We start from the raw sequence: 12,689 nt of genomic DNA, 5'->3' as shown, positions 1-12,689 counted from the left end.
CTGGTCTCACACACTCTCTCCCTGTCCCTGGATCTGCCAGCCCCATCTTTGACCCCTGCCATGGTCTCTGCACATCGAGAGCCACTTGCTGGCTTTGGCCCTTCTGGTTTTGTCTCTGACAGGCCTCCATGTGCTTGGGAGCAATTCATTCATTGATTTGTATGTTTATTTATGTACACATTCATTCATTTATTCACACACTAAGGCCCTCACTCACTCATTTGACAATGATCCAGCAGGTATTTGATGACAGCCTCTATGTCCCTTGTGGCATGTCAAGTAGTGAGCAGTATATAAAAATAAAGTTAAGTCACAGTTCCCATTCTCCAGAAATATGTTATTGTATTTGAGAGACAAATCTAACATACATTTTAGAGTCTGGTACAATACATGGTAGTTCACAAGGTCATTGCCAAAAAAGTGAGCCAGATAGTAAGAGCTCTAGGAGCTCCCAGAAAGGTGAGTGTGAGCAGTGGAGGCCTCCTGGAGAAAGCAAGGCTTGAGCAAGACCCTAAAACGTGGGGGCCTTTGGGAGGTATGGGACGGGGAGAAGGAACCTGAAAGCAGAAACGGAATCAGCAAAGGCAGAAGGTCATAAACTAGAGTGGCGCTTGCGGGGGAGAGTGGAGAGACCACGCTGGCAAGGAGAAAGCGGCCACATCTGAAGTTATGGGAGATGAATGTCCAATTAGATCAGGGCCAGACCGATGAAGGAATCTGACCGAAAGAAGCACCGCTTTTTTACTTTATTTGATATGGGTCTTGAGGGCACTGGCACTCTGGAACAGAAATGTGATGCTGTTAGAACCAGCTTAAGACAGTTAAGGATTCCTTCATTACCGATAGTCAGGTGGTCTGCCTGGGGGCGGGGGGGGGGGGGGGGGTGAACCCTGATAAGGGCGCCCTCCTTAACAGGTAGTAGTGGGAGGAAGCGGAAAGGGCGCAAAGAGGAGTGATGTCTAATTTTGCTAATTCTGTGTAAACTGTTGGAGGACTTTCTGACCCCAGCTTGCATGAGTAAGCCCGAGGCAGGCAGGCTTGCCAGAGGGAAAGCCTGTGCTGGCGCCTCTTTGGGAGGGAGGATGCGCTGGCTCAGTAACTAGGCTGCAGGGAGGGTGAAGGACGGAGCTGGGGCAAGAGGGAGGCCTGCACACCTCCAGCGATTTTACAGAAAATTACAGACAATCACTTTCACTTGCTCTTTGATTAATGTCCATCAGCAGTAAAATGAGTAAAGTTTGGTATATTCTTACAATAAGTAACATTAAAAATGAATGAGCTGAGTCACACACAACAATATGGATAAACCTTACAAATATAATTTTGAGAAAATAGAGCAAGATTCTAAAGAAAGCACTCAGTATGATTCTATTCATGAAGTTCAAAAACAGGTGAAATTAAGTATATTATTTACAGAGACACTCTTAGGTAGTAAAACTATACAGAAAAAACCCTAAATATTACCTTTAAAAGGTAATTAATATCAAAGTGAATATTACGTGAAAAGCACTTAACCCATGACTTGGCACACAGTCTATGCTTAATAAATTTTAGCTCAAAGTACTTCTCTTTATTCTGAAACCCAGTGCTTTTCCTGGCAAACAGCATGTACTTGGGTTGGGGGTGAGGGGGAGTTAATTTAACCAGTTAACTCCAAGATGAGTGTTCTCATGATCAAGACAGTGACCTGCTACTTAGCCTGCTTGTTATGGACTCTGAATGGCATATATTTCTCCTTAGGCATTTCTTTTTGTGTGAAATATGTATGTTCTCAATCATAATTATTGATTTATGTTCTCAATCATAATTATTGATTTCATATCGAGCTTTTTGCAGTCAAAGAGAAGATATATTCAGCCAAAGCAAGTAAATGTGCATTTAAGGGATCAGCCCCAACATTGGAATAAATATTTTGAAAGTGACTGCAATCAACTTGCAAGAGAAAGAATGAGGCATATGGTCAAGGGGAACTTGGAGATGGCACCTTGACTGTCCTGACAACACAGTCTCTATATGGATAGGGTTGTGATTCATAAATATTTAGAGGTAAAAATATAATCAACTTTGTTGTTTTTTTTAAAAAAAATACATCTTTATTGATTTCAGAAACAGGAAAGGAGAGGGAGGAGGGGGAGAGAGAGAGAGCGAGAGAGGGAGAGAGAGAGAGAGCCATCAGTGATGAGTCATCGATCAGCTGCCTCCTGCACCCCCCCCCCCCCACTGGGGATCTAGCCCACAACCCAGGCATGTGCCCTGACCAGGAATCGAACTGCAATCTCCTGAATCATAGGTCGATGCTCAACCGCTGAGCCACCCCCAGCCAGGCTCAACCTTGGTTTTGAATAAGGACACTGGTGGCATAATTTTGGAATACCAACTCTTCTTGGAGCCAACTGTCTCCACACTATGGAAGTGGGAGGGGAAATCAAGGAGACAAGGAAGTGGAACAATGAACCATCTGTATCTACATGCTGTGTGTTCATTGTGAGCCATATGTGTTAACTGAAGTTACCTCCAAGATACCAAAATATAAGGGATATAAATCTTAAGCAATTTTTAAAAGGCAACATATGTAATGATGTATTATATAGAGAGTGCTTTCTATGAATATTTTTCTAGGACTAAACATATCGAATGCTCATAACAACACTAGGGATTTACAGATGAGGTCTGTGGGGTACACAAATGTTAAGAAGCCTATCTGAGGTCACACAGCTACTAATTTAAGTGTTGGAACTAGGTTTGAATCCATCCAAATGCTCTGATTTAGAGTTATATCCACTAAGTTTACCATCTAATTATACTGCCTACTTTGACACTACATTTTCCTAAAGCACAGACACTGTGAGCTTAGCACCTAGTTAGCAAGAATAATTAATAAAAGTAGGGAGCCAGCAGGCAGGGTATCTAATTAATAAAATCTTTCTGTAAACCACATCATGAATTACATAGATGATTCAGAGGTTTGTGTATTGGTTAATATTGCATTAGGCTGTGAGCAAAGGCTTTGTCTTGCTCAACAAGAAGCGTAGGGATAGACAGTCCAAGGTGTGTAGCTCAGTGAGTCTACAAGGGACCTGGGCTACTTCTATCCCTGGCTCTTCCCTCTTTAGCCTGTAGCTTTCTTCCTCAGCATTGCAAGATGACTTCTGTACCTCCACTTACTGTGTTTGTGTTCCAGGATGAAGAGATGGGGAGAGGCAAAGGACAGAAGTCAAAAGTCTAAAGGGCATGGCAGCTTACGCTACTCTTTAAAAAGCTTTCTTAGAAGTTTTTCACCCAAGACCTCTTATTTATATTTCATTGGCTACTACCAAGTCAGTCCTACAAAGTGAATAAGGGAATGATGGTTGCAGATGGGAGCTAGGTCGGTCAGCCCTTGGTGTGTGCCCCAGATGACCTGCTCTCAATGCCAAAATTGTTAGAGTCTGCTCCTAAGAGATGCTATGGTGGCTTTAGGAAGGAAAGCCAAGTACTGCTGCCCATTATTCAAGGAATGGATAGAAATTCACTATGACCAGCCTGGGGCTTGTCAATGGCAATATTTCCTACAAAAATGGACCATTAGCTATGAGCAGGCAAAACCTTTGCAGGGGAGGGGACATCTGCTATTCACTTGTCAGTGTTCATTTCCATGTTTCTAGTAGTAGCATCCTAGTTTTCTTTTGGAAAACTAATCCTGCCCAATCTCAGTCTTTGTGGTTTCGTTAGAGCTAATATCTAGGCCTGGCCAGTCAATACCCTCCACTTCTTTGGTTGCAGCAACTAGTTCAGGGATATCTGGGTGACTCAAATTAGCCTGTCAAGACTCAACTCCAGAACTTGTTGAAACAAGTGATCTTTTCCCTGGAATTGCTATCCAGAAGAATAGGCAAACTTGGAGTGTCTAGGGCAATCACGTGGTAGATTTTGCTTGAGATTAAAGGAAGAACAGAGGAAGGCAGAATCAAGAAATGAAGAGAGCCCTGGCCAGTGTGGCTCAGTTGGTTGACCATCACCCCATGCACCAAGAGGTCACCAGTTCCATTCTTGGTCAGGGCACATCCCCAGTAGGGGGCATGCAGGGGGCAGCCCATTGATGTTTCTCTCTCCCTCTCCCTCTCCCTTCCTCTCTCTCTGAAAATCAATTTTAAAAAAACATTAAAAAAAAAAAAAAGAGATGAAGAGAAAGACTGAGACTTCATAAAGTTGTTTGAACCTCTCAATCCATCTATACCTGAAACCCAATAACCTGGTTTTATATATGTGAGCCACTGAATCCTTTTAAAAAGCTGTTACCAGTTTATTTAATTTCTGTCATCTACAGTTGAAAGAGTCCTCAGTAATATAACCAGACTATGTCATCCCTGATTCTTCTTAACACCCTTCTCCAACTTTGGGGACAAATCATAGTGGTTTTCTGTCTTCACACGCACATACACAGTCACTCAGAGACTCACACAGACCCGATCTTCTCTCTTTGTTGAGAAGAGCCTCTTACCACCCACTTTCACTACTCTGTAACTGGAAATGAGAAGCAACTAGTGCCAGTAATCATACCACAAGTAAAGTGACATCTACACAAATGAAATGAAACATTGCTAAATGTGCATGTATTTCTGACTCATTTTTAGCAAAAATGAATCCTTTTAAATTTGTTTGTACTCATACTACAAAGCATGTAGGGGGCGAGCCTTGTAAAGCAACCTATGGGAATCTAAGAAATGTGACCAATAGAAACTCTTGAAAGTAACAGAATAGTAATGAGGGACTAACGGAAGAAGTTTACTGGAATGTTTGGCTCCAAGATGAACATATATTTTGAGGGAACAATTGTGAGAAATGCTTCTGCTTGAAAACATTTGATTATGGAGCAAACATTTGATTTTGAAATTTATGCTTAAACTATTATTTTGCTGCCCAATAAAATACTTGTCCACCCGAACATATGCTTCAATTGAAAAAGTGCTTGCCAATGTAGACAGACAAGAAAATGCCTGAAACATGGTCAAACTTAATATTTTATACCATCATATTGTTACTTACTGAATTTTCAAATCAATGTCCCGGGGTCACTAGTCAATTACTGTTATCCTCTGACCCCCTAACTCAGAGGAGGGTAAGGGCAGGCACCAATCCCGCCAGGACACTGTGGGATGAGGGGGCAGACAGGCTTCCCAGAGCCCCACGGTGTATGTGAGAGCCCCTGTAGGAGCATGTGGGTCCTGTTTCCTCAGGCTGGCCTGGGGGGGAGACCTCAGGGGCCCCTCATTTATGGGGCTAACTGGAAGCCATCCTGCTCCTGGGGGCTGTTGCCAGGCAGTAAAGGGAACCCACCATGCACTAGGAACCACCAACGCTCAGAATGTGAATCAACCATAGCACATGTTCCTGATTTCAAACAGATGCACTGCAATATGCTTGCCTCATCCGGACTGTAACTTAAGGCCTACAGGCTTCAGCTAATTTAGGCAACAATCTGGTAACCAAAGGAAGACTGTTAGAACCAGATAGCACTTGCTGGAAGAGCTTCAAAGGATATTGTCCCAAAGATCCCTATCAGTAGTATCTTGCACACAGTAGGTGCACATTAGATATTACATATAACTGTTCATTTGTAGGTAACTTCATTTGGGCTTATCTATTCTTACAGATTCTGGGGAAAATGGAAGAGTAAGTTCCTGGGTGAAGGTGGATGGGCAGGAGATAGTGAAGGGAATACAGGAGTTTCTGAAGGGACAGTTCTCCTTGTCTGATTACTTCTCCTTTCCTTTCCTTGTCAAGACTTAAAGAAAAAAGAGCAGCTGTTTTTCACTCAGTGGCTATTCATTAAATCTTTATGGGACTGAACTGCGCTGATGAGTTATAAACTCACAGGGCCTTTGCAAATAATAATAGTTGATTTCCCTAGAAACGGAAAGGATATATTTAGAGGCTTTCTTGGGAGAATGAACTGGCCCCAGGGATTGGTAATGGACTGCAGAGCTTTTCACCTCGAGGTCAGTAGGTCAAATCCAAATCAGGCCTGGGGTGGCTGAGAGGCATTGTTTGAGTGACAGCTGCTGGGTGACCAGGGTGAAAGGAACTGGAGGGCTGGGCTGCATTTCAAGTGAAGTGAACAGGTGCTGTCTGTGGCGATCCTGGTGTAGGATGAAAGACAGGGTCAGAAATAGGCTGAGCTTGGTCTCTCGGCCCCAGAGGCTGTCTATGACCTGGCAAAGCGAGGAGCTTGCCTTCCCGATACTGTTGTGACAGGAGAAAGGCTGAGGAGACCACGCGTGTGAACTGCCAAGGCCTCAGGAGAGTGGTGGAGTTCATGCTGCGTCCTGGGGGGAAAGAGCTGACCGGTGCCTGCTAAGCTTTCCAGTGCCTTCCTCCTCAGGCTCCCTGCCCTCACGCCCCTTCTTCCCCATAGCAGCTGGCACTATGCTTTTCTGTCGCTAAAGATGAGTGACTGAAGATGCAAAGGGACCAAAGGGAAGATGGCAATGATGAAAAGAAAAGGTGTGAGTTTTCTTGTTTTCGGCTTCTCAGTACGTTTTACACACTGCACGACTTCGCGTCCCGCATCCTGCAGGTGCGGTATAGAGTGGGTGGTAGAGAGGGAGGTTGGAATTTGGTAAATGCTTCATAAAAAGCTTAAGACAGGAAGCCATGCCAGTCCCATCCTTTCATTTGACGGTTGAAGACACTGAGGCCCAGTTTGGGGTCGGTCACTGTGTAAGGCTCTGCGTCACCAGCAGCAGAGGTGACTTCAGCTGATGTAGACAGTGAACAGGTGTATTTGAAAGGGTACTGAGTAGTTTTTACAGCACCTCATGGGAACCAGATGGGAGCCCAGAGAGGCCAGGGGCTGACCTGACCAGTCAGGATCCTTACCCAGGGCCTTGGGGGATTTTCAGGAGAGATCTCTTCTACTGTGTTTGCCCTTGGGCCACAGGTTAGGGCAGACAATGCCCCACTCTGGGCACAAAAGTGGCATTGTCTTGCTTTAATTCCCTATTCAAATGCCACCTTATAAGAGCAGCCTTCCTTGATTGCTATATTTAAAATAGTAACGCCTTCCGCTTACTGTTCCCTTCCCCACTTACCTGTTCTTTATTGCTCTCCTTTAGTACTTGTTGCCATCTGACAACTACCTGATTGTTTACTTTTTGTTTCCATCCCTTACAGTGTAAACTTCATGAAGAGGTGGACTTTGGGGGTTGGTTGGTTTGTTTTAATGCCCCCATAGTCCCCTGTGAGGGGACAGTGTCCACCAGAAGCTGCCTGTGTCCTTAGGCGTGGAACTTCCTGTAGCTTCCAGGTCAGGAAGCTGCAAAGCTCCTCCTTTGGGAATTTATGATGGGGGGGGGGGAGGTGCCTTTCCCAAGGTGTCCCCCTTTGCCTGCATTCCAAGGTCCACGGTGAGATGGCTCTTCCAGGATGCTAACGCTGGAGGAACAGAGCTGTGTGAGTAAGTGTAAATGAGCAGATGCAGAAGTGGGGAAGGGATGACTGGAGGCCAGGGTCCCTGTGCAGTTTGGATGCTACATTTTTCAACCAAGTTTTTGACATCAGGCTAGACGGACCTGTCCACTGGTGTGGGTGAGCAGAGATTCCTCCTAGCTGTATCCAGGCTCTCTCTTCATTTTCTTTTCACTCCTTCTTTCCTCATTTCACCTGCAGCCCAGCCACCCTCCCGCCCCCATCCATTTCCCAGGAAAATAAATCTCCGGGAGGAGGCCGGGAGAGTGGATCTCAGAGAACCCTTCTGAATAAATGTCTATATTAATGAATTATTAACTCAGCCACCCATGACCTTAAACCTAGAAGCAGAGCGCTGAGGGCAGAGAGGAGAGCTGTTGAATTCTTTATTGGAGTCCTGTCAAAGGCAACCGACCATTTGTTCCCCTCCTCCATCAGGAAAAAAATAATTAATATGAAAGGCAAACGTGAAAATTGTATGTCAAACGAAATCAGATAGAGGGTCTCCTGGACACAATCCTCTTCTTGCTTTCCTGCTCCCGCCTGTCACCCTCTCCCAGCGCCCACCTCCAGCTCCCCGCCTCCCTCCCAGATAAGGGTAGGACGGGCTTCCTAAGGATAATTTTCGGGGTGAAAATTGCTCAGGAAAATGATGAATTTGGGTAGTTAATTTATTGATCCCGGAGCCTCTTCCCACTTGTTTTGTATTAGAGGTCATTAATCAATGAAGAAAAACACCACCGCGCCCCCCTCCCCCGTTTGCATTTAATACACTCACGCCCCTTATTTATTCCTCGGGAACAAATTCCCAGCAAATATTCACCCATCGATTGGGGAGCCATGGATTTTTATAAAGGTTTGATCGCTTCCTAAGTGGTCGAAGTGATTTGTGTCCGCCGTCTCCCTCGAAGGAATGAAGAGGAGGCCAGCGGGTTTGAGGGGTGCATGTCCTGATGGTCCGTGGGCTCACTTTCTGAAAAACCCCTGAGACCTGCCAGCCCCCGGGGACCAAGGCCGCCCGGGCTCAGCGGGGTGAGTGGGCTGCGGCCTCGGCTGACGGGGGCTGTGCCGGGCGGGGGAGGACCGGCCGCCCTGTCCCGGCCAAGCCCCGCTGGCCCCGAGGACGTCCCAGTGCGGGCAGGCGCCCCGCCCGGGTCCTGGGCCCCCTGGGACGGCGCCGAGGATGCTCGGACCTCCGCTACGCCCCCCCCCCCCAGACCTTATTTGTGCGCTCCTGGACCCCGGGCCTGCAGAGCCCACCATCGGGCGTTTGGCCCGCTCCACGCGAGCTCCCCGAGGCCTCCGTCTCCGAGACCCGCGTGGCCGCGGGCTGCTGGGGGTCCTCGAATCCGGCGGGTCTGGGACGCCGCACACACGTGTGCAGAGGGCGGAAAGGAAGCTCCCCTACAGTCTCTCCGGGCCCCAGCAGCAAGGGGAGCCAAACCACCCCCAAGGCGCCCCCACTTCCCTGTGGCGTGCGCCCGACGGCGAGGGTAGAGGTTTGGCTGGGGGGCGCAGGAACATGCCCTCGGCGCCTCACGACCCCGGGTGTGAATCCGCCTCCGTGGCTCATCGTGGCGTGACTTTAGGGAACCCACCTAACCTTCCCGAGCCTCAGTGACCCTCTCTGCGGTATCGGGGTTGACGATAAAGCCGTCTCCGCGTGGTTGCTGGGCGGACTAAAGGTACTTGAGGCGCCCACGCGCGCCCGGCACGCGGAAAGCGCGCACGGAACCCGTCCGCTAATTTTACGGCGAAGGACCCCGGGGCTTCCCAGAGAGTGGGCGGCGTGAGGCCTCGGAAACAGTCGCTGTCACTAGTGTGTTAAATGCCCGAGATTTTCAAATGTGTCTGGGGGACGGACAGTCCTGGGGGCCGAGCGCGAGTAAGCGGCCGGCTCGGGCAGAAGCAAGAAAGGGACGCGGCCGCTGCTGCAGCGCCTGGGCTCCCGTCCCTGGGGCTCCCGGTCCTTCCCTGCGGACAGGAAAGTCTCTTCCTTTCTCAGCCCTGAACCCGGGAGTGTGAGAAAGAGTTTGCTGCTTCTCTCGTGGTCTGACAGCCACTGCTGGGCAGTCCCGCGGGCAGACGAACTGACCCGGGCCTGCACCGCCACCCTCTCCTCCCCACGAAGCGTTCACAGCCCGCGGAGCCTGCCTGGTTCGCCTCGGTGCCCACAGCCCCGTGGGGTTTCCCTCGTGGTGTCTGCCTTAAACTTGGGCACTATCAATCTATCCAGGGATGACTGATGACCTTGTCACAGCGATGCCAGTCAAAACATTTTCGGTCCAACCCTGCTCCAAACAGCATCGAGGCATCTTGCGTGAGACCCGGACAAAGTCTAAACAGCAGGATTCCCAGGCTCAGACGAAAGGAGTGGCGGAGAGACAGAAAGAAGCAGAAATCAGGAAAGTGTGGCTAGTAATTGTTCAGAGGGGCGGGTGATGAATAAGTTGGTTTGTTTGGGCAAAGACAAATGCCATTTCTTCTCTGAGGCGTGGACAGAACTGCAACCAGGGGAAAGCGCCTGAGCGGACCAGTTTCACACACCCGCCTGCGCCCTCCCCACCGAGTGCCGTGACCGCCTGGAAGCGCTGGGGCGTGGGGGCTAATTTGTGGAAGTGAGGCAGCGCCTGAAGGGCCGCTCGGACCAAGGCGCTGGGCGGTCAAGGTGGCGGGCTGGGACTTCGCTCCCACCCTGCTCCTGGGGCTCTAAGTTTTGGGAGGAGAGACCTATACATGACCCCCCAGGACAGTCCCCGGCAGCCAAAGGCAGACGAGCCTCGCCCCGTCCCGGAGCAGTTGTACTAGATGCAGCTCTGGATACTTGCCTCGGACGGACGCCAGCAAGGAGTGAGCCCCCCAGGGAGACAATTCGAGAGAGTTCGCGGAGCGCTGGGCGGTGTGAGACTCCACTGCAGCCGCGACCAGCCAGCGGCCGGGCTCCAGCCCCGGTAGGACCCGCCGCCCCTGAGAGATCCTCTGCCTCCCGACTCCCACCCCCACAAAGCCTGCCTGCGCCGCTGAGAACTGAGAGTTCCATTCCCGCCCCGCCCTCCGCGCCCTGCCCCCCCCCCCATTTATGTTAGAAGTTGCGTGACGGGCTAGTCGACTCTGGCACCCAGCAGTACTCCTGGAAAATCTGAGCGGGGCAAAAGCTCAAACCCGGTGCCGGGACTCGGTCCACGCGCTCAGCCGCACGCGCCGGCCCGGCCCCGGTGCGGACCCGAGCGTGCGGAGATGCAGTCGGGTCTCCGCGTTTCCACTGCTTTCAGGATCAGGGCAGTGAGCCGGCACCTAGAAAAGACAAATCTTGGGCAGAAAGAGACAACAGGCGCGTGGGAGACGTCACGCCAAAAAAAAAAGTCGGGGGTGGGACCGTGCGGAGGAGGCATTTGTGCGGGAGAGGCTCGCGGGCAGTTTGTGGATCCAGCCCAGTGAGAACTTCCTTCCTCCCTCCCCTTCGTTCCTCTGGCTTGCCTCCCGCCCCCCCCCCCCGCCCCCGCCCCCGCCCACCCCATCTCTCCCCCCCTCACTCACACACACACACACACGCACACGTACGCGCGCACACACACACTCTCTTGTATTTTGTGCTGTCGTAAAACCCACGTGTCCCGCCGGGAGGCTGCCAGAGCGTGGAGCCGAGGAGTCAGCACGCGCGGCGCAGCGACCCGCCGCGACTCCGCCGCACTCCCGGGCCCGCCCGCGCTCCCGCGCTCCGGGCCGCACGGCTCTCGCGCCCTCCGCGGGCCGCCGTAGCCCTCGCTCGCGGCCAGATCCCCAGGAGTCTCCCGCGCGCTGCCAGGGGCATGTAGCGCACCCCGGGCGCACACGCCACCGCACGCTCCCCGACACGCACGCACGCACCGGCCGCCGGCGGCTCCGAGTTGTCAGGTAAGGCGCGGCTCCTCTGGGGCTGTGCGTCGGGAGCCGGAGACGGGAGGCCGGAGGTCCCGGGCGGGGCGGGGGGCGAGCCTGACCCGCCTCCTAGCGCCGGAGGCCAACGGGACGCGGGCGCCGCGCCACTCCGGCGGGGGTCGGCCGCGGGCGCCGGCCGGGGGCGGGGGCTGCGTCTCGCAGCGAGTTCTGCGGCGAAGCGCCCGGGTTCCGGGCTTCGACAGCGCCGGGCGGGAGCTGGGCGCCGCTGGCTGCGAGGCCGGGCGGCGTGTACGCAGCTCCTGCTCCCTTCAGAGTAAACTTTGCGCCCCGGCGGAGTTGGGAGGAAGGAGCCGCCGAACCGGGCTGCTGCCGGCGAAGCCAAGGGCTCTGGCTCCCGCTCCAGGGTCTCGGCGGCCATCCCGCCCGCCCGTCTCGCACCAGGCCCGCGGCCCGGCTCACGCACACCCTCCTCTCTGCCCTCTGCCCCCAGCGAGAGGCGTCGGACATGCTGAAGCCCGGAGACCCCGGCGGCTCGGCCTTCCTCAAAGTGGACCCAGCCTATCTGCAGCACTGGCAGCAACTCTTTCCGCACGGCGGCGGCGGCGGCCCGCTCAAGGGCGGCGGTGCCGCGGGTCCCCTGGGCGCTCCGCAGCCTCTCCAGCCGCCGCCCCCCGAGCGCGCCGAGCCGCCGCCCGACAGCCTGCGCCCGCGGCCCGCCTCGCTCTCCTCCGCCGCCTCCACGCCGGCTTCCTCCGCCGCCCCGGCCGCCGCCGCCTCCTCCTGCGCCGCCGCGGCCGCCGCGCTGGCGGGGCTCTCGGCCCTGCCCGTGGCACAGCTGCCCGTGTTCGCGCCCCTGGCCGCCACCGTCGCCGCGGAGCCGCTGCCCCCCAAGGACCTGTGCCTCGGCGCCGCCTCGGGCCTGGGCCCCTCCAAGGGCGGCGGCGGGGATGGCCGGGGCGCCCCGCGCTTCCGCTGCAGCGCGGAGGAGCTGGACTATTACCTGTACGGCCAGCAGCGCATGGAGATCATCCCGCTTAACCAGCACACCAGCGACCCCAACAACCGTACGTAGCCGCAGCCCGCGCGCTCCTGGGGCGCTGGCGCCGTCCGGGGCGGGCGCCCGTCGGGGAGGCGGGTCGGACGGCGGGACCCGGGTGGAGGACTGGCCCAGGCAGCCGGCCCGCTGTCCCCGGGCGCAGTGGGAAGAGTTTCCCGGCGTCAGGGAAGGAAGGAGAGCGGAGTGGGTGTCCGGGCGGCGCCTCGCGATCACTTCTTCGCTCCCTCCGCCCCCGCCTCGCAGCCCCGAGTCTGTCGGGCTCGAGTCGCCTGCGGGCCGAGGCTTTCCGATCTCGACGCTGCCCGCG

At 53.4% G+C, this 12,689-nt stretch overlaps 1 protein-coding gene across 2 annotated transcripts in view; it reads left to right on the top strand.

Moving 5' to 3' along the window:
• Window positions 1–11,068: 11,068 nt before the first annotated feature.
• The window catches only part of PRDM6 (PR/SET domain 6), a 100,636-nt gene continuing 99,015 nt past the window's right edge, over window positions 11,069–12,689 (top strand). For both annotated transcript variants that reach the window (XM_081132618.1, XM_081132617.1), the window contains exons 1-2: window positions 11,069–11,340; window positions 11,816–12,389. In XM_081132618.1, the coding sequence (XP_080988744.1) occupies window positions 11,831–12,389 (559 nt within the window). In that variant the 5' untranslated portion in view covers window positions 11,069–11,340; window positions 11,816–11,830. The remainder of the gene's footprint in view (window positions 11,341–11,815; window positions 12,390–12,689) is intronic.

This window comes from Miniopterus schreibersii (assembly GCF_964146895.1).
Source record: "Miniopterus schreibersii genome assembly, chromosome: 3".
In the NCBI taxonomy this organism is placed as follows: Eukaryota; Metazoa; Chordata; class Mammalia; order Chiroptera; family Miniopteridae; genus Miniopterus; species Miniopterus schreibersii.
The sequence above is the reverse complement of the archived record's forward strand: the minus strand, read 5'-3'. Positions and strand labels throughout refer to the sequence as shown.